This window comes from Rhinolophus hipposideros (assembly GCF_964194185.1).
Source record: "Rhinolophus hipposideros genome assembly, chromosome: 10".
NCBI classification, from domain to species: domain Eukaryota; kingdom Metazoa; phylum Chordata; class Mammalia; order Chiroptera; family Rhinolophidae; genus Rhinolophus; species Rhinolophus hipposideros.
Genome location: NC_138056.1, coordinates 18508749 through 18531672, shown reverse-complemented (window position 1 = coordinate 18531672; position 22924 = coordinate 18508749). Strand labels below are relative to the sequence as shown.

General features: G+C 36.9%; 1 protein-coding gene across 17 annotated transcripts in view; it reads right to left on the bottom strand.

Moving 5' to 3' along the window:
• Positions 1-3544: 3544 nt before the first annotated feature.
• LRRC4C (leucine rich repeat containing 4C) overlaps positions 3545-22924 on the bottom strand; it is a 1068826-nt gene continuing 1049446 nt past the window's right edge. For 15 of the 17 annotated variants that reach the window (XM_081062636.1, XM_081062635.1, XM_081062634.1 and 12 more), the window contains one exon: positions 3545-7869. In XM_081062636.1, the coding sequence (XP_080918762.1) occupies positions 5900-7822 (1923 nt within the window). In that variant the 5' untranslated portion in view covers positions 7823-7869 and the 3' untranslated portion in view covers positions 3545-5899. The remainder of the gene's footprint in view (positions 7870-22924) is intronic. The other 2 variants (XM_081062630.1, XM_081062628.1) reach the window with 1 other exon arrangement.

Genomic DNA, 22924 nt, shown 5'->3' with positions numbered 1-22924 from the left:
TATCTTCTGTAGCTTTCAAAGCATTTTCAATATTGTTACATTCCTCATTTTTCTTGGAGGTAGAGGTTATATTAATCATAAAAATGTTAGATCTTTTAAGAAGAGTTCAAAAGTAAAAATAAAAAGAGGCATCACTCCTATAATGCCTAGAAAATAATTTAGTCACCTATGTGAGTTGTCCCTAGTATTGTTAGGATTAAACTCCAGATTGCATAACTAAATGTTGTGTAGCAGTAACAGATTCAGATTTTCTATTTCTTATGCAAAACCTGAAAACATGCTGAGAAATGAAATCCAGGGATAAAAATATACCTATAGGATTAGGATATGTACTGAAAAACCCAAATGCAATTGAGCACATAAAGGCTGGCATTAATTTTTTGAGTGACTTGTTTGCAAGACCTCGAAAATACTTCAGGCGAGACTACATGGCTACATGACATTTTTTATGGTCAGAATTAACGAAAGTTCATTCTTTAACCATCCATTTACATTGAGAAATAGCTTTACAAGCATGAGCTATTCTGTTTGAGAGCTGCTCAAGAGAAACTTTCCTTCTCTGTTTCATTTTGTAAAACTTAATCTATTTATTTTTGATAGAACTATGCATGGGACCTGAGAGTCTAATTCAGCATTTAACTTTTGAGGCATTTTACAAATGTTGTTAAGGTTAGTTTTTTTGGTTAATGATTCCATTAGTAAAGAAACACATGATTTCCCTAGTATTACAAATTATTTGATTTAAAAGTTTATAGTCGCTACCATGAAAAAGTATGTACCATAAAATATATTATAATTGCTCCTGTGTATGTTTTAATATATTTAGTTGGATTGAAGCTTCTTTTATTTCTCTAACTATTCACTTTACAAAACTAGCAACTATACTTAAACAGCAATTTTTGAGTTTCACTTTATTTTTAACTCTCTTAATGTGGAACTAAGGGATGAAAAGTGAGGAGATTTACTAATTGTCATTCAGAAGCCTTACTGATATACAGGCATAATAAATGTTCAGGATACTGATAATGAAATCCTGGGGCTGAGCAAGGTGGATATTCTGCCAAACTGTGAGGGTCAAGGACATAAATCAGAGAGGGTTCTACCATGGAGGCCAGCCCCTCTCCTTCAAACAACACTGAATCTTGTCTTTCATCCAGGTGAGAAACCATATACTCACTACTTCTGCCAACCACATACAGACAGGATTGATATCGTTTGGACAAGTTTAAGTTCAGCAATTCAGCATCAAATCTAAAATAAAGTACAGCATTAATACCCTGGAAAATAAAATTACTGGACCAACTATTAAAAAATAACGCTTCATGGTCTAGCGTTTAATAGGTCCTTGCTTTCTGTATTTTGCACAGGAAGTATGAGTATTCCTGTTTATTGCACATAACAAAATTTACAAAACAAAGGATTTTTCTCAATATCTTGTGCTCTCGTTAAAATATTTGCTTCATTTATTGTCTGTCTTGCCGCCAGCCCCTCTTTCTTTTTTCTTCTTTTTATTTACCTGGGCAAAAGCAAAATGAACAGTAGTTTCACTTACCGCTGCTAAACAGTTGTTATAAAATTGAATTATATAATTTAATACATAACTTGGATATATTTCTCAAAAAATGTTAAAAAGGTTGGAATCTCAGAAGTTTCGTTGGCAGCACATGAAGAAACCAAATGATATAAACTGGTGTGTGTAGCAAAAAATGCTTCATTAATCATCTAAATTTGGATATGAATGGACAGTGCATTCTCAGTAATTCTAGGAGATTACTTTTTTCTTCCATAGACCTGGATGTATCTTATTTTGTATCCTGATAGGGAATGGGAAGACAAACATGTTACAGTTGTTTTTTATCTACTATAGAATTTTTAGGAAATCATCTTTTTTCTAATGGAAGAAGAGAAAATAAAAAGGACCTTGTTTTTTTTAAAGCAACTTTTTGACTTATTTTTATCTGAAGTAACATTTGTACAGGAAACACATTGTGATAAAAAAAACACTATAATTATGTGTATATAGTGGGGGGAGATGTTTTTCATAAGAGCTTTGACTCTGTTAGCATATTATATGAGAAAAAAATGGCTTCCTAGAAGGGTATGAAGCCTCATTCAGGCATTCATGTTAGGTCTGTGATATTTAATAACATTGTTTTCAATACCCTTACAAAAACTAGTAGGTTGAGGTACAAACCAAACAACTGAACATAATGTATCATTTAAATTACATTACTTCAGAGTACCACCCTGTATTCATAAACCCTCAGCTGACTCTTCTACTTATATAAGTATCTTGAAGATTATCCCAAAATGATAAAAGATTGAGTTTTTGTTTTTATTTTCCCCACCATGATCAACGTTTACCCTGGAAGTGTTGAATACACTGGGACATTCCACTTAATTTTGTTCACATTACAGTAAATCCTATTCCAAAAATGTCTTCTTCCTTCTCTTTCTTCCATATAAATATGCATGCCATTGTCAAGTTGTTCGCTGGTAGGTCTATATCCAGAGTTTCATAGTATGCAGGTCTCCACTAATATCCTGATTTTTCACTCTGATTATAAGGGCTAAGAGCAATCAGCAACATTTTCTTCATAAACAAACAAACAAAAAAAAAAATTACGATCAATGGTCCTTGGTCAAATGATCTATTTCAACCTTTAAATAAAGGTGATATTTGATTCCCGAATATTCAGAATATGAGGGGAAATGATTAAGGTATATTAGGGTGTATGTGTGTGAGCTATACAAATTCCTTCTAATACTTTGCCAGTGGAAACATTTGGATATGTTTGAAAGAATTTAAAAGACCAAGGTCACAGCCAGGTATAAGAGGTACAAGAGAAACACTCCTAAATAGAAAAAACAGGTTGGGAAATCTTCTTTCTATAACATCCTTGATGTATCCTCCAAAGCAAACTGCGTACCTTTAGTAGGAATATATATATATATATATATATATATATATATATATATATATATATATATATATATATATACTAAAATTATGAGGCTACCTTAACTTGTTTAATTATAAATAGCATATTTGGGGTAAGTATTTAAGAATACTGCTACCTAGCTGCCTTTGGATAGAATAAAAAGAATGATCAATTCTGAATTGTGTTTTGCTACAAGGATACACCAAATGTTTAACCAGTTACATCACAGTGTGTGATGGTCTCCATACACGAGTGCAGCTGCTGTACTGAGGGGCCAAAAGTCAAGTACATTGGAGTAAATGCAGATACTGCTAATCATAAACATCTAGATCTTGTTTTAGTGTCCTTTAAATAATACAATTGTAGCCAATCCCAATATCTGCAATAAGGACCTTTGGTCAAAAGTGTTTCTAAATTTACTGTGAAAGTAAAGGTTGGCTTAACCGATTATATATATATATATATATATATATATATATATATATATATATATATATATATATATATATGTCATTTTTTCTAAAATGTACTTATTAGGGCAACTATAATCTCCTATGGGACTGAATTGTATACTTTAGTTTCTTACCTAACTTTTTTAGTTCGAGTTCACCTTTGATTTTATTTGGTAGATTTTATCTAACTATTCCTCCAGCCCTCCCAGTCAAGGGGAATTGTGTGCAGGATCTCACTCCATAGAAATTATAAACTCAAGATGAAAGATGATTTAGCGTTAGCAGAGACAAAGTTTGGTGATTTATACCAGTCTTCTTTGTACCCGCTAGATATTCCTTGGTGTTTTTGTTTGTTTGTTCTATTGTTTGTACCTCAGGAATATATTCAACACATTCGAAACTGAATAGCTTCACAAATGACAGTCAATGTGTGTTTTTCCTTTTCTCCAGTCTTCTCCCCAGTAAAAGCAAATGTGAATCATGGAAGGTAGAGAATGAGAGAGGAAAGATCCGCTGGAGAATGGTGATAGAAAAATAGAGGTAAGACCCTTGTATGATCTCATTCATTCGTTATCTCTTCCTTCCTGTTCTCTACCTACTTTGTGAGTAATGATTGATTTTTCACACCTGGAGATCACAAAACCCTGACATGAGGTCCAGCCTGCAGAGTTAAGTGTGAGTATCCAAGCAGCTCATCCATTAGGAGAGGAAGTATGCTCTAGCATGGCCTACCCTTGTTTTACCAACGAGGTTACGGATTTATAGATGATGTAATACAGAATTGTACACCTGAAATCTACGTAAATTTACTAACAATTGTCACCCCAATAAATTTAATTTAAAAAAAAAGAATCAGTAATAAGAGGTGTACATTTTCACTTTGCTTCACATAAAGACAATAGTCATACACATACTATATTAAAATATCAGGAGGGTGACAAGTTTCCAATATCCAGCAAGTTACTTTTTTAGTTGGAAACCAGTGTATGTTCTCATACCTAATTTTTTTCCCAGTTCCTTCAAAACCTTTAGTGAATAACCACTATCTTAGCATTGTTATCTCTTGGTATGCATACATCTGTTCACCGAAAATTCCTTACTCATACTTCCTTAAGCTCTGCAATCTGCATTTGGAAGAAGAAAGTCAGCTCTTCCAAAAGGATGGAAGAAACCATGAATCAATAAGTTTTCTGTACTAACTGTAACCTGATGTTGTGAATCTCCAGGGTCACAATTTGCAACTTTTCATATAACAATAAAATTAAAGCTGATCCCCAATAATAAATGGATATTTGTTTAATCATATATGATGTAGCTGGTGAGTAACTGAATGGCAGGAACCAGGTCTTGTCAGTTGTGTACCCACACTAAATCGGTGTTTAACACATAATAGGTCTTTAATACTTATTGTTAAATAGTACTGAATTTGCTGACACTGAGCACCAAAAGTGATTTTTCAACTTGGATAATATAAAATACCTTCACATTCTGTGGACATGCTTTGTCTAGCCAGTAGAATTTTACAAGACGGTGAATAAATTATACTGAAACTTTCTTCCAAGTGGAATTGAATTTACTTCACAAAATCATTTTTTAATCTGAGCATTCTACAAAGGGTGACCCTAATGAGAGGGAAAAATACCACAGCATCCTTGAATATATAGATCTAAAACTCAAGTCAACAAATGAAATAGGACCCCATGGAGACTGATGCTGTGATTGAGGAATACTGTAGTATTTTCTTTCTTAGAAAGTAGTAAATATAATTACCTTCAACTTTCTCACATTTGAGCCATACTACAAATGAGTTGTGTCCAGGTACAGAAAAACCAACAATATTTTATTTATAATCTTATTTTTAGCTTTTGAACTACAAATTGTGGTTCTAGAGTTGTTTAAAAGATCATGGGTTTTATAGATGTTCATATGTAAACTAATCTGTTTGCTTACTCTTTTTTTTTTTTCCTTTTTCTTTTTCCATTGATTGGTCCTCCTCATAAATACAGAACAGGTCATTACATGAAAAATATAAGATCTTGCATTTTTTTCCTCATTCTCTCTTAAAAATCTATTTCTAATATTGCATTCCCCAATGGACTACTTATAAGGAGATGAGGGGGAAAATAAAAGAGAAAAAAAGACAAAATAGACTGGATCTCACCACTAGAATTCACCATAAAAATCTTAAGTGTAACAGAATTCTTACAAAATTGTCTAGACCAGCTTCTTAGGGAATTGAGATCTCCTATGAAAAATATGGCAATCAGGGAAGGTAGGGACGAGGTGTGGGGAAATAGTAAATAAGTGCAGCAAAAACAGGTTCTGAGGAATACACATAATTTTGTCTGCTTTAGATCACAATAGAATTTTTAATAAATAAATTTCTTTTCTTTTTTGTTTTTGTTTTTTGTAAAGACACTTTTTGAAACAGTAGATTTAGCCCAGTCATTTGTGTCATTTTTAATAAACTGTCTTTTGTTTGTTTTCTGTAACTCTGTAAATGTTTTAGATTTGAGTCTCTTGTACATTGTCTTTAGAGTTCATTCGGATCAATAACGGTTCATGCACTGAACTGTGTATTGAATTTATTGTGTTAACTGTTGTTGTGTGGTTGAAGGGAGATTTGTAAGAGTTATAGTGATTTAGGTGCTCATGCTCAATAGCAGGCATGGGCAGGTGGCTTTCCATGGGTGTGTCTCCTGTAATCTCATCATCCACATTAATGATTTCAACAGTCCTTGTTGGGGCGTGATGGTTTTGCCTATGGTGCTGCTTCCTCATCTTGTAGAAAATGACCAGCATCACTGCAGCCATGAGTGTGATGGCCACGAAACAGCCAATGATGATTTTGGTAGTCTTCATGACCTCATCAATTCCTGGGATCCCACTGTTTATATCAGTCACCGGGATGGTGAATGTTTTTTCTGTTGACCTTGTGCTCTGTGGCGTGAGAGAGGTGGTCACATTGGTGGTTTCCCAGTCAATCACTGGAGTGGGACCTACATTGTTATCTGTGGTCCGTGCCTCATCCTGAGAAGGTTCCATAGTCTCAACTGTAACGGTTGAAAAGTAAGTGAAGGGAGTAGTGGTTGCTGCAGTAACATTCAGGGTGGCTGAAGCAGTGGTATTTCCAACAGAATTACTCACCATACATGTGTACATGCCTGTATCTTGCACAGTTACATTTGTGAAATTTAACGTGCCATCGCTGAGCACAGCTATCCTCACTTTGTACGCCCCATGGGTCATGACTGTTCCATTTGGAGTAATCCAAGATACGGAGGTCAGGGAGGTGGAGGCCCGACATTTCAGCTCAGCTGCCATGCCTTCAGTGACATTAAGGTCTGCTGGGGGCTCCACAATCACAGGAGCATAGCATGTGAAATAATTCTGGTCGAGCTCCCCGATGTACCTCCCTTTCAGATTGGGAGGAGTGTTACATCGAGCACAACAAGCTGTGTTGGAGGGGGCCATGTCTTTTATCCACCAGCTGAGCCACAAGATGTCACAGTTACAGTTCCAAGGGTTGTGATGTAAGTGTATCCGCTCTAGATGATGCAAGGGTGTGAAGAGGTCATGAGGCAGTAACGTTAGATTGTTGTGTGCCAGGTTGATCTCCACTAGGGACTGAAGGTTATCGAAGGCATTCCGTTCAATCACTTGAATCTGGGACTGTATCATCCACAGTTTTTGAAGGTGCATCAACCCCTGGAAGGAGCCAGGCCTGATGGCAGACAAATGATTCCCAGAAAGATCCAGCTCATCTAGCTTTATGAGTGGCGTGAGGTTAGGGATTTCCCGGAGATTGCACATGGCAAGGTTCAAATACCTCAAGTTGGACAGACCTTCAAAGGCACCTTCTGAGATGTATGAAAGCCTCTTCAATTCCCCTAAGTCCAGCCGGCGCAAAGAAGGGATTCTGTTAAAAGCATAAGAAGGGATGCTTTCGATGGGGTTGTTTCGCAACCAGAGCTCCTTCAGTTTGGACAAATATACAAAAGCTCCATTTGGGATGGTAGTAAGACGATTGTCAAAGAGTTCCAGAGTGTTGAGGTTCGCCAGACCATTAAAGGCCCCGATTTCAATTGTTCTAATATGATTCCTACTCAACTGTAGGATTTCCAAGTGCCTCAAGTGCTTGAAGCTGTTCACTTTGATGATCTGGATTTGGTTCTCATGGAGGTTCAGCAGCCGAGTGTTTGTGGAAATGCCATCTGGAACCTCACGTAGGTTTTTTCGAACGCAAATCACTTTGCTAAACTGGTTGCTGCAGGAGCAGACGGAAGGGCAGGTTTGAGCCCGCACCAGACCAGCCACCACAAGAAGCTGAAGAGCCAGCAGCACCACAAGCAGGGGGTCAAATAGGGCCCTGTTAAACCTAGGACCTATCATTATCTGCTGTGGATGTAAGGTCATCTTGTTCAACATTCATACTTTATCTGGTGTCGGTCCTTCTGCAGTTCAAATAGTCTGTGCTACAAACAAACAAACAAAAAAACAAACAAAAAACAAACAAACAAACAAACAAAAACAAAAAAAAAGGAAGAAAGAAAGAAAAAAGAAAAGATCATTAGGTCTTTCCCACAATGTCTTTTTAGAACAAGGTCAGTGAAACAGTGTGTCAGCTAAATACATCATTTCTCAACCTAGAAATCAACAACAAATCTAATGTCCCTCATTGAGTGATGTCTCATATTTTTAGAAAAAAAATGTTTCTGTACCTCAGATTTGCAGCCTACCACACCCCATATTCCATCAGGTGTGCAATCACAGAGAAATGGAATAATGAGGGGGAGGGCCTTAAAATAGTATTAATCAACCATGTATAACCCAAATGCAGGAGGACATATGAGATGTAACCCACCGTCAGATTCAATGTCTAGACCAGATTGGAAAAGGTCAGAAAATAGAATTTGGGGGCTATACCCCACCAACTAAAAGACCCTTTGTAAAATTAATAATAGCTAACATTTTATTTGGGCTCATTCTACGTGCCAGGCACCATTGGCTACAGACTTCACAAACAATCCTACCCAGGAATGGCTACATACTGTGTGGGGCCCAGTGTAAAATGAAAATAGGCGTTTGCTTTGTTAATAATCCTTACAAATTTCAAATCAGTAACAACAGAGCATTAAACCAAGTGTGAGCCCTTCTGAGAATGGGGCCTTTTGCAATGGCACACGTTGCAGGGCCTGATCCTTTCTAATCCTTACAGCGCTCCTCTCTGAGGCAGGAACTGTTGCACACTCCATTTTCTAGATGAAGAAATTTATCATAGGAGAAGTAACATGTATAAATTCATATGGTTAGGAAGTACAGAACCAGGGCTCAGATGTTCATCTGACTGGTCTAGGACACAAGCTCTCGGACACTCCACAAAAAGATTGCTGAGAAAATGAGGGCAACATAGACATATATGTTTTATTTTTTTGTAATTAATTTCTTGAAAATACCTTTCCTTTGGGGTGAACATGGCTGAAAACACTGGCGACTTAACTTATGGTACCTGTGAAGATACACTGAAATGGTGATATGCACAAATGTACATAAACTTCTATAGAGTTTTGTGGACAAAAGCTCTTTCATTATAATATAGCCGACGGTTACCTAACGGCAGACATATCACAGATTAAATCATTTCACATGAAACATAATATTTTTTACAGAAATACTTTCGTATAACAGAACTATTACAACCTCACGTCCCTATTCTTACTGGTAAAAGAAGTAAAATAACTGACTTTCTGCATCTCTTCCAACACAAGGAGGCATTCCAAAGGAACTTATGTTACCCAGTATATGCCCCACTCCACTGGCTTATCATGGATTGGGCACCTGTGTAATGACTTCTCCCTAATCTCTCATCTCAATAAACAGTGCTCTGCTATTAATCTCTTGGAAAGAAAAAACGGGGCGAGGGGAGGGAGCTGACCACATTCCAATTCAAAAAGCACTAATTTAGTACTTATGATGTGTCACCTTAGCAAAGTTACTTATCCTCTCCATGGCTCGGTCTCTCCCTTGAAAAATGGAAATGATATTATGCCCCTTGGTACTATTGTGCAGGCAAAATTACTTAATGCAGATAAAGCACTTAGAATAATGCCTCCCACATTGTAAGAACTCCATACATGTCAGATTTTATTATTATTATTGCTATTATTATCCTGGTTTTTGTTGTTGCCTTTAGCCAGACATTTTACTGAGTTCTGGGCTTATAAAGTAGAACATAAACCTGACCTCTGAGAGAATGATACTTCAAGAGGTGAAATAAATCGGCAAACAGATGAAGAACAATAACATATTGTGCTATATGTTCTTGACACCAGGCCAAATGGGCACTGGGGACTGATGTCAGGACAACTCAATTTGTGCTGGTAAATCAGAATTTTCAAAGAAAAGGGTCATCTGATCTCGAGTTTGTAGAAGCTGGTAAAGAAAGGAAAGGGGAGCAATTCAGGCCGAGAGACTGGCCTAGGTCCAGACAAGGACACGTGAAAGATGCTAGTACCTCCACGGAACCATGAAATGTTCCCTGTGGCAGAAGAATGGAAAGCCTGGGAAAGAGAAAGGTGCTGGGATGAGATCAGGTCCAGACTTCCAAGAGTTTTGTCAAACTTAGGAATCCTCCAGGTGACATGTTTTATTTTTAGAGTGGAATGTTATCCATCAGCTTTGTTTTTAAGAATGGTCATGTTGGACTAATATGGGAAAGAGAACATCTTTGGAAGAAACTAGTTGCAAGAAGAACCAATTAAAAAGATCTTCCTGTGGTTCCAAGAGAGCCTTGGACAGAAAAAGTCAATGCCAGAGACAGGTCCAGTTACCTTGCCATCAATTCCTTGCCCACTACCCAAGGGCCTGAAGCAGGAAGGGCTGGCTCTTCTGTAGGATATAATTCTTCTGCTGATGGTGAGGTTCTCCATGTTAATTAGCATTTGGAAATAACTACTTTTTCAAAGTGAGTCCAACAAGATGGAGAAGAGACTATTTTCCAGTAATAGGAGTTCCTTACTCAGAAAAAGGCAGCTGTCATTAACAATCCTTAAACCTAGATCCACATTCACAAAACCACTAAAAGGGACCTGAATCTCAAGAAAGTTAAGTGTAAAGTCACAGATTCCTTTCAGGCTTCAGAGGCGTATTTTTGTCTCCTTCCTGATGGCAGCAAAGGAACTTGACTTAAGGTTCTGAGTTAGTATTTCATTTCCTAGACTTCTCAGGCAGACTGATTACTTCCCTCCTCATGGCTATTGTGGTTCCAGGCTGACTTTTCACACTCTCCAGGACTAAGATCATTTGTCCCTGTGAAATCTGTGAGGACACAGGCCATGTCTGATGGTCTCTTCTTAGGCTTCTGCCAACACAGCACCTGACATTCTGTAGGTACTCAATAAAATGGCTGTTGAAAATGTGCACAACAGGCACTATTTAATGACAACTCTTTGCCTACATGTAGTGATATGTACTGATGTAGTATTCATGTCCACACACACGCCGTTCATATTCAAACCAATCAATCTGAAACCCATACGCCACTCAAGTCCTTTGTTGGGGTCTCACAGGGCTTTTACACTGTGACCACTATCCTTCTGCCCTAACCATCCTCGGGCTAGATACTAGGCACCTAGGGAGAGCCTCTCTGTTCAGCACCCATTGAAGTTATTCACACTAGCCAGTCCTAATACTGTTTACCTTGCCTTCCCTCAGATACACATTGGAGGGAGGCTCTTGCTCACGTTTTCCCCTTGCTCCTACCTACTGACCAAGCCTGGCACTTCCCCGTGTGGCCCCTGTGTGGCATGGCATGCGCTCTCCTCTTAAGAACAGTCAGTAAATATACAAAGAGAGGGCCAAAAAATATATACAGATTTTAAGGAAGGAAAAAAACTATTACAATTGTAATAGTATATATCAATAACAAAAAATACAAGTCACATTTGATTTCTGCAATTACAAGAGGTGCTCAAAGTGGTTACCATCAGCGTCCAGACACTTCTGATTACGGTGAACTACTGCTTGAGCAACGTTGACCAAGTGTCCACTTGTATACATTTTTTTGGCACCCCTGGTATATATACATATCTTTTTAATGGTAGTTGTCGTCTGATCTGTTGGCCTCACCATACCTGAATAAAAATAAAATCTACATTTTAAAACAATCAATTGCAAAATAGCGGGGCCCTACTCATCAATTAATTCTTTGATGGCTTTATAGATAATTATATAGTTGGTAGGCTTCACACTCTGAGTTAGATCCTTCATTGTAAATTTAAAAATGACCTTAAAAACCCTTTCAGGTTTCCATTTTAAATAGAATGCTATTTCAATTTCCAGCAATCATGACCATTGAAAATTTTTCACTTGTCTGACTTGTATAATATTACATATGTTACTTTCCCCTGAACCCACACTTCTTAAGGTAATTGGGAATTAAAAAAACAAACAAACAAAAAAGGAATAGCACGTAAAATCCCTGATACATTAACTGATTGATGATGGTTTTTAGGATTGGGGTCCTAGGGTCCTGCTTCCCCATTCTGCCTCTTACCTCTCACCCCCTAACTCTCCTCAGAATCTTAGGGTCTGTGGCAACACGGGTTGAAATAATTGGTTAACTGGAAATAGCACAGAAGTGAAGGCAATAATTCTTTACTCTGCCATTTGCTGCTAACTTTTTCCTCTTTCAAATGTAAAATAGCAAACACAGCCATGTCTACTGGCCAAGAGAGAAGGCTCTGGTGTGAGACTTCCTGATTTCACATGCCTGCTTAAATCTCCATGACCTTACAATTGAGAAAGTCACTTCTCCTTTCTATACTTTATTTTCCTCATCTGTAAAAGGGAAACAGTCATGTTCTGTACTCAAAGGCTTTTGTTAAGGCTGTCACATAATATATGTAATGTTACTGGCTCACAATAAATGATATATAATAAATAGTTAATACATGTTAAACACAAAATGATGGGACACTCAGTTTCTCCCTCTCATATAAGATAGGAGTCACCATACTATTTATTATTCAAAGTTCTGGTAAGGATTAACTGGCATGATTAGAAATTCGCTATCAGTAAAACTTATGCAAACATGATACCTTGCCATTAATTGTAGAGTATGCATGTCTATCCTTTTTCAATCCCCAGCCTGTTTTATTTTCTGCTTCTTGCTTACTTCAAGGTCTTTTTGTAGTTGCAATTAATGGGCTTTCCCATAAATCAGTCATAAGTAACGATTTATGAATTATAACTGGCTCAAAGCTGATTTATAACCTACAGCAAATAATGCTTGGTGCATGCACTGAATTGAATAAACTACTATCAACAAAAGGTTTTCTATTTTAAAATCTAAATTATGTTACTTTACATCAAAAGCCACGTTTCAACATCTCTTTTATAAGATGTTTTTATCACATCAAAAGGAAATCAATTTAAAGGTATGCACTATCTATTACAATGTCATCTGACAGCATTTATTTACAAATGGATTTGTGTGGGTTTTGAATTAAACTATAATACTTTTAGCCTTGGCCCAGAGGATATCTTGACTTTGTCAACAGATCTTTCTTCTTCCCCTACCCATGCTCCAGTGCACTGAGAGACACAGAAGGAACTGAGCAGGAGAGAGTAGCTAATGAGGATGATTTATTTAGCACAGTATCATTGCTAAGTCAGCATAAACTGTGTATAGACATTGGAACTCATTTGGAAGTGAGGTGGGAGAAAGATAAATTTAAACACAAGCACCCAACTGCCCACCTCAACAGACAGCTACATTCACATCCGTAGGTAACAACAACAAACCTCCATAAACACTGAACCAGAAGAGTTTACCCCCCACTCAGCCTGGACACTGAGACCTCCATACCATACCCTACCACTGACATCAACATGACTTTGTTCTTCCACTGTCTTTATTAGCATCGCTATCTTCTTCTGATACTCTCCTGCCAAAGCAAACTATTTGTTTCATTGTCCTTATAGGAACCCAAAGATCCATCAACTCTTTAGGAAAGCACTAATAAAAGTCTGTGCTCTAAGATTCTTTGAATCTGTCACCTCACCTTGCTCTTTTCACTAATCCTGGATTGCTGTATCATAATTCTTATGCAATCCTCATCAAGTTCCCATGTTGAAAAAGCATCCTAAAATCAAACATCCTAAAAATGTTTCCTAAAAAAAGCATCCTAAAATTCAATCTACAGTAAATTCTGGTCTAATCTTCACCGTTCCTGTCAGACACTCCCAAACCTTTGTGAGGTGGTGTTCTACCCTACCATAGTGAGCAATAAACTCAGCACTGTCTTGTCAACAGGTTGTGTCAGGGATGTTTTGGGAGACATCTTTATGCAATACTAAGGAGGGTTATTTATTTAAAATGTGCTTGGATATCAATCTCTCTCTCTCTTGCTCTCGCTATTGCTCTTTCTTTCCCCAACCCCTTTGCCCTCTCTTCACATTTGTGGCCTAATCAACATCCTACTTACTCCCTTACTCTACCCTAAGAAAATTATGTTCAGGAAAATTCACTCCCATCTGAAAAAAAAATAAATAAATCAAGAAACTAAAACTACATCATCTACTTTGGGAGAGGCTGACCCAACACAATGTGTGAAGAGAATTTGGTTTAAGCTAGGACTAGGCAAACTTTTTCTGTAAAGGGCCAGATATTCCAGGTTTTATAGGCCACATGGTTTCTTGCTGCAACTACTCAAGTCTGTCATTATAATTTGAAAGAAGCTATGGACAAACGGTAAATTAATGGGTATGGCCATGTTTCAATTAAACTATTATCGGCATTGAAATTTGAAATATGAAATTTGAATTTCATAATTTTCACATTTTAAAGTATTCTTTAAAAATGTTTTCAGCTGTTTAAAAAGTCATTCTCAGTTCACAGAGCATACAAAAACAGGTGGTGGGCTGACTTTTGGACTATAGTTTGCTGAGGCCTAGCCTAAACAAATGTTGGCTGTACCAATCCTATTTACAGAGACTGATTAAGTCTGGTCATGTGACATAATTTGACCAATGAGATGTGAAGAGAAGTCAGCTGCGAAGGTGTGGGAAACTTTTTTTTTTCCCCTCCCCAAAATAAGAAGAAAAACATGGGGAAGAAGTAGTTCTTTATTCTGTTTCTGGATATACTTGTGAGTAAAGATGCCTAGAGTTGCTGCAGCCATCTTGTGGCCAAGAAAGGAGGCAGTCTGATAACAAAGCTGACATGCCAAGGATGGAAAAATGGAAAGATGGAAAGCATTTGCATTTGTTTCTATGTGATAAGCAGATGAATTAATGAATCTTGAAACTGGCTTCCTATGTATTTTCTTATTATGTAAAATAACCATTCCTTACCGTATAGTTATCATTTTTGTCTGGTTACTTACAATCAAACCTTTCCTGATACTTTCACATTCATTCTCTTCTCTCCCTCTTTCTTTCCTTCCTTCCTTCCTTCCTTCCTTCCTTCCTTCCTTCCTTCCTTCCTTCCTTCCTTCCTTCCTTCCTTCCTTTCTTCCTTCCTTCTCTTTCTTTCTTTCTCTTCCTGCCTTTTTCTCTTGCTATATCCCTCTTCCCCTAACTAACAGCAAAGCAAAGACAAATAAGACAGTAGAAAAATTCTGATTTCTTATACTATTATAAGTGTGAGACCTATCAAAGGAAACAAAGTAAGCTGAAGCAACATGATCTGCTTCTAAGAAAGGAAGTGAGACTTATCCCCATCATGCTAAGGCTTTCTGCTGTAGTCATTTCTCTGGATCTCTTTAAATTTTAAAGAATGCTAGAATACACAAGGAAAGGAAAAACAAATTAAATAACACCTCTCCAAATCAAATTTATCATACAAATATTTCTTAATGTAGTTCATTTTTTTCTCATTTGAAACCCAATTTTATAAATATGTTGTGCTTTCTCCACCATTACGCATGAATATGAGGTTCTGTAGATTTTCAGAGAAAATACAATTTTTGTAAATATGCCCAGGGCTGATGCTCTAGGCAAATGTAATAGAAATGATACAACATTGAAATGGCTATAACCCAGGAAATCAACCTGTCAAATCAAAAGGAGGCTGTTTGGCTAAATACACTGACCTTGCAATGTTTCTAGAAACTGTTGGGATTTTAAGAAACTGAGATTTAGGAAAACAAAACAATGTCTAGAGGTGACATCAGATAAGAAGAAGCAGTGAGTAGAGAGAATGATATATTAAAAAAAGAGAAGCAGAGAGAAAAATAGAAACATGTAGCCAACATGTTGCTATGTTCTGGGGAGGATAAAATAAGGATTATAAGAGTAGTAAGTTGACCATGCCTTCTAGAACTGCACAGTCTTGTTAGCACTATAATAGAAATGTGTGCATACACATAAAAAATTAAAAAAAAATATATGTATCTAGGTACTAATGTGACTCAATATATTCGATATCTAAATGCCATAAGGCATTGTCAGAAATCAAAATAGACACAGGTCATCAGAGAAAGTTTTAAGAAAAGGCAGGAAGACACTAGTGTGAAAGCAAAGGAGAAAGAGCACAAGATAATAAGAAAGCTGACTTAATGGAAGCAGAGCTTACATTGCAGAATTTAGGTAGTTAAATTGGCCCAACTGAAAAGCTCTGCATGCTTGCGAGAAGAGTCTGGATTTGCTTCAAAGAAGAGACTTAGGAAGAAACTCCAAGGTCTTAAGCAGGAAAGGATGTGATGAGGTGATTGTTTTAGGAAGGTGCTACCCTTGTGTGTAAAATAAATTGGAGAGAGAAGATTGGTTGATGGAAAGGTCAGACGACATTAACAATCAACATCCCTCACGTTACTTTAGAACTGAATGGAACTGATCTTCAATCTGATTATCTGACTACTGAGAAATGTGTATGCACTTTTCAAATTAATCAGCTCTAGTTGAAATCCTGTAGAGTACGAAATACCAGTGATGGCAAAATTATCTTCTGTACATGACCACATTAAAAAAAAAATCAGTATACACTGAGCGAACAGGGTATCACTCTGGAAACTGATGTGCAAATCAGGAAAGAGGCATCTCTGATTTCTAGCACTGCTTATGTCTTCTCTGTAAACTGCACATAAAGGACTACTAAACACACATTCAGTCTTGGTTCCCTAATGACATCTTATACTTCCCAACTTGGAACAATGTTGAGGCATAGAAAGCCACCTCCTACCCCCAATTTATATTAGCAAAACCTAGTTGGACAAGAAACAGATTTAGAATGAAGTGAGGAGGGTTGGAGAGTTGGCTTAGTATTACTGACTGATCTTTGGTAATTTGGCCTTCCTAAGCCATACCTTCCTTAAGTGTGAGTAATGACAATAACATTAATAAATAGACATTGAGAGGATTACATGCGCTAAATGGCAGAGCATATACTGAAAGCAGATCCCCAATCCTGCCCATGCACCACCACAAATGCAACTATCATACACCCAGTTGCTCGAAGCAAAAATGTAAGAATCTTCCTTGAGTTTTCTTTTTCTTGATTAACATGCAGCCCAACGCTACAAATCTGACTCTACTACTAAAATATAAGTGGATCCATCTACTTTTCTTCATTGTCTTCTTCTAGACCAGGTCATCTTCATTTCTCACTTGGACCACTGAAATACCCTTTTACCAGTTTCTCTACTTCTGCAATTACCTTACCACAATTAATTCTTCATATAGTATTTAGAGTGAAGTTTAAAAACATAGGTTATGTTTATGTCATTCTTTAATGGAAATGTTCCTAGTTCTATACCATTACAGAGCAAAGTGCAAACTGTTTCGACTTCTATCAAATGATGGTCTGAGCCTGCCCACCTCTTTTACCTTGCATCTTTCTTCATCTTCCTTCTCTCTTCAACGACACTGGACTTCCTTCATTCCTCAAAATCTCCAAGCTTTATCTCCTACTCAGGACCTTTGCACTAGGGTTCCCTCTGCCTACAACACGTGTGTCCTTCCATTTTTGCAGTTGGTTTTCCTTATCATTCAGGGCTCTCTTTAAATTTGACCTTTCAGAAAGTTCTTTCTTGCTCACCCAGCCTAAGTTGATGCTCTATCACTGTCCATCATATCATATTTCATTTTCATCATAGTATTTATCATTATTTGGTATTTTCTCATATACTTAGATGTTTATTTTCTTACTGCCTGTCTCATTTGAGTGGAATGTTAAGTTCCATGGAGCAGATTCTTGTTTCCCCTATTCAGTGGTAATTACCTAGAAAAAAAGTACTCATCAAACATTTGTTAAATGCGTGAATGAATAAATCAATGGGTGTTCAAACAGACAGAAGCAGCTTATAGATAGTTAAAGCTATACATTAATTGAGTTCCTAAATGAAGTCACATTAACTAAGTTATCTGTGGCACCTAGTGGGGTTCAACTCACATAGTAGGAATTATATCAATTTCCGGAACAATGCTTGCCTAGTTTTTAGTTATTTTCATAGAAATCTTTCCTAAAAAGAAAAGCTAGGGAGAGAAAAGCAATAGAAAGGTCATTTCATTGTCTCCTTGCTCACTTTGGGTTTTTCTGTTCTTCTTTTTTAAGGATAAGACTTTCCTATTTCATTGTCTTTATCTATTATTGTCAATAGCAGCCCTGTTTTAAGTTTGGCCAAACAATGCCCTCTGCTGTATGTGCCTAAAAATAACATGATTGCCTTGAAAATTCCAACGTAGATGATGCATAAGTTGTTTTTATGACTTGCTCGTTCACCTGGCACCTACTTGTACTTCAGAATTAAGAAGGTTTGACTTAGCTTTTGGGTCGCGCCATTGGATCAAACCACTTAGAGCAGAGAACAAGAATTATAGGCAGAAAGTCAAACATCTTCAAATGCCCTTTAAATGGAGGAACCACTTGATCATCACATTCTTGCTTCTGGAACTCCTTTGAACCATTAATTAGAAAATCCACGGGTGAAAGAAGATCTCCTAATTCTTCTGTACAATCCAAAGGAATGTTGGAATAGGCAAGGAATTGGAGTGGGTGGTGACAGCTCCAACTTTGTCTTAGCAAAAAAAAAGTCAAATCTACTTCATGTTAGAAAAGCAAACCCAGAAATATAGCCAACAACGTGGCAAACTGAAAAATAAAATTTATTTGTGTTTTCCTGCTTGTTTAGCCTCACGTGATGCAGGAGAGAGAAGCATACTGTGCATCGAAGTTTCTGGCTGCTTCTGCATCCTTTTGATTATATTCACTTTTTGAAGTTGATTATTTATGAAGAAATAAAATCTAGATGACTGAGTTGTTTTTTCAAATTAAGGGGTGGGATTTAAGCTGTTCAGGGATGTGCTTATATATATTTTCATGGCAGCTGCTTGCTGTGTTGGTATACTGAAATGCATAACCAAAGAAAAACATTTAAAACCTCAAGCCCCATATATCACTTGATAGTTCATTCTTTCGGAAATGAAACCAGACTGTTGCAAAGATCAGATATGTACCTGTTTGTAACAATGCCTACATTCTCCTTTGCACGGACATTTTTGAGTCTGGAGCCCCACCAAGGCATAAAAACTTCTCTTCTTTTCCTTTCCTTTTAATTATTTCTTTTGTTCAGGTGCAGGGCCACAAAATGACTGATACATGCTGTTCTTCATCACCAAATTTGGTCTTTTTGTTTGGTACATTCCCTGGGCGAGATCATCAAAGTAACACTACAGATTTAGTATAACAACTACATGGGGACCTTGACAATCACAGTTCAGGAAAACATAGCCCACCGATAGTTCCCCAGTGCTTACAGAATAAAGCCCAAGTCCCTTACTGCCTCTACCCACTAGATGCCAGTAGCACCCCCAGTTGTGAGGATCTACAGTGTCTCCAGACCATTACCTAATGTTCTCTGGCGGCCAAATTTGCCCCCAAATTTCTAGTTTTCTCTAGAAAACTCCTGCCTTAGTATGTCATGTGAGACACTCCCTGATGCTGGGCCATACTGCTTTCTCAGTCTTATCTCCCACTGTTCTCCATAATACAGTCTAGGCTGCAGTGTGTTTCTTATTCTAAAAATATACCCCTACTTTACTTCCGAGCCTTGCTCCTGTTTTTCCCATGGCCTGCAGTATCTGACTCTGACTTTCCTTTTAATTCTACCCAAATTCGGAGCCAATTTTAAAATGACAATTTTTATAGACCTTCCTGGGTCTTAGTGGCCAGTTTTCATACATCCTTCTCCTAAGTGTCTGTAATGTCAAGATTACAGCAGTTACCAAATCTGTGTTTGAATCTAAATGTTTAGGGATACATTTCACCTATTCACTTATACATTCCCTAAGGACAGGAACTGGATGATGTCTAGGTATTCAGTAAATATCTGCTGAATTGCATTATCGAATATAGCCTATGTTTCAATTCATAGTCAGGGACCAGGTTTGATAAGCTAATATCAACGCCCATTCACAAGACCCATTATGTGAACCAAAATAAATAAATAAATAAATAAATAAATAAAAGTGGTATACAACTTAGTATAAATGGTAAAGAGAGGGCTTAATAATTATTCCTTGCCTCCCCCCCACTCCACAAGCAAACAAAAACATATAAATACATTAACATTTTCAAGAAGTAGATTACCAAATATCAGCATATAAATGGGTGACTGAAAATAATAGATTAGAGTAAAAGTTTATCCTTACCAGCAATAAGCTGTGTCCTAAATACTATATCCAGTGTACCTGACACATCGTATAAACTACATATGTGTATATTCATGAAAGAAAGAATGAAACAAACAAATGAGAGAGAGAGAAAGAAAGAATAGACACACACACACAAAAATATTGGTTCTCGTAGATTGCTGAGTACTTATATAGTTAAGTGGACACTCACTAATGAAATACAGAGACTTTTAAAAAACTCAGATACAAATGTGTGTAGTGCCCATCTGTAAAACTTCCAAGAGTTTGGATACTCTGATTTACATACACTATTGTTATGAGGAGGCATGAGTTAACGCTTTCAGAACAATGCCTGATACATAAACAATACTGTATGAATGCTTGTCATTTTTATTGTTATTGCTATTTGTCTAGTCCTGGTAACGACTGAAATCCAATTATAGAGAATGATTAATACATCAGGCTATTATAATCTGATGCTAAAGCAATTTGATTCCTATAGTTTTCTTAGTTTTATTTTTCATTAACCATCTTATTTAATTATAATTTGCTCTTCCATAAAAATTCGTAGTTCAACCCATGGGATCCTAAGAAGTTCATGAATGGATTTCAAACAATTTGTGAATCTCTTGAAATTATATACAAATTTTCATATAAATGTGATTGTGTATTTTTATAGCAAGATTATTCATTGGTTTTATCATCCCATTCTCTAAGATATGATTTCAAGAAAATTTAAGTTCTACGTGAGAAGATTTGACAGAAGGAAATATTTGAAGGGTTTATTACAGTTCTAGCTACAATTTAGCAAATCGGTACTCTCCTCTATGTATCCATTTTGTATGTGATCAGTAAGTGTGACTACAACTTTCATAATGAGCTACTAAAATCAAATTTTTGAGAGTACAAAACTAAGGACTAGCTCCGGATTTGAGTAAATTCAAGACAAATGCCTATCAGGAAAGGTTCTGAAATGAAGTCTTCTCTGCTGACAATGTTGTTGGCCATATATTTTAAACACTGACACTCAGTCGACAATTTGTCACCCCATGTCATTTCTTTAAAGAATTTGAGGCAATATGAGAATCGGGATACTGTATGATGAAATGGTGTCCTAAACTTCCTCAACAGAAAGAAATAGAACTTCTCTGCTCCACAACTTTTCTTCATTTTGCCATAGTTTGTTCTTATAGGAAGTGCACTGAGACAGTGTAATTGAATTGCTAATGTTTATATATGTCTTAGAAGACTTTGGGTAATCATAACTGATGCCAAAAGAGAACATATCATGCTTATTAATATTAGTAAATATCAACTGGAATATAAACAAAATAATTATATTCCATTAAGACAACCACAATCAAAAGCCCAGTAAGAACCCCCCGACACCACCCCGCAAAAAATCTAATGCTGAATGAGGTTAAATTGCAGAAACTGGTCATGTGTTTTAGCCTCTCAGGATGCAGAATAGGATGATTTTCTCTAGAGAATATGAGTTTGAAAAAGGGAATAAAAGGATAGCAAATAAAAGAGATTGAACATCTCAAATTATATTTAATTAAAATGTGGAAAATTATTTTTCTCCTCATGATACTTTCCTGTCTGTCCACAGAGCCTCACGATTAATCTTTATTTTTCTTTTTACATATATTTAAATATTAACATGAATATCTATATATTTTCCTCTCCAGGTTAATGACAAGGCAAACAACTAAAGAAGCTTTTGAAAAATCACAAGCCTATTAAACTCAAGTCTTAGGCAAGGCAGGTGGAGAAAGATTTGATTTCAGAAGTTGATAATGCAGTTAATGACTCTGCTTTCCATGCTTCCTTTGGATTGATGACTAGCTGGGAGGAATTGATAGCCATTAACCCCCACCTGCTCATTAATCCTCAGGAAATGCCCTATACAAGGTCATCATTGCTGTTATAAGTTGAAAACAAACAAGCCAACAGTAGCACCCAAAAGGCATATGGATTTTTGTAATGAGTAATGCAATTTACATTGCCACACAAGGATACCGAAGAGAATAAATACCACATAAATAGGGCCATTCAGATTTTAAAATCGCCTTCCAATGTTTACCAAGTACTCTCTTCCTTGTTTATTATTAAACTGTGCAAGGCCCTACTTTCCTAGACAGTAACCAAGGCAAAGCACTAAACATGTCAACATGTCTGGGATTCATTTTATATTAGGGTACTAGGAAAGACAATCTCTGAAGTCACTTCAGCTCCAAGACTATATGATTCTAAGTATGTTCCCCAACACCGTGCAAACTTTACCTAGGAGGGGACTCCTTCCACTTGGTAACTCCCCTTCATCGATCATCTGAAACACTGCTGAGACCAGCCCAAGACAAACAACAGTCATGAGCCAGTGCCCAAGTGCTATACTGAGTATGTACTTGATTATGTGGATAATTATAAGTACTCTGGTGTGCAGGGGCAACAAGTACGTCTTGAACAGTTGTGAAGGCTATGTGGACCTGAAATTTAGTAGTAGGATATGGACATTTGTGAAAGCAAAGGTCTAACATTCCAAGAGAGAAAAAACATAAGACAGTTATCCCTTCAGTAATATTTGCTGAGCGCCTGCTAAGTGTCAAACACAGTGATCAATCAGTTCTTGACCCTTAGGGCCAAGTGTCTCCCATTGAGAATCTCACAGTGCAGTAGGATTCATACGCCAGTAAACAAGGGGCTGTAATATAGTAGAAAGTTCTAGGGATGAATGGACAGTTTTAGGAGGACACACTAACTGACAGAAAGAAGACAGAGAGAGAGAGAGAAGGGAAAGACGTGAAAGATAGGCAGGTAGTGGGTGGGAAATATATGAAAAGGAACATGAGTATTGGGCAGAGAGAGGCACATGCTTACATCTATTAGGAATACATG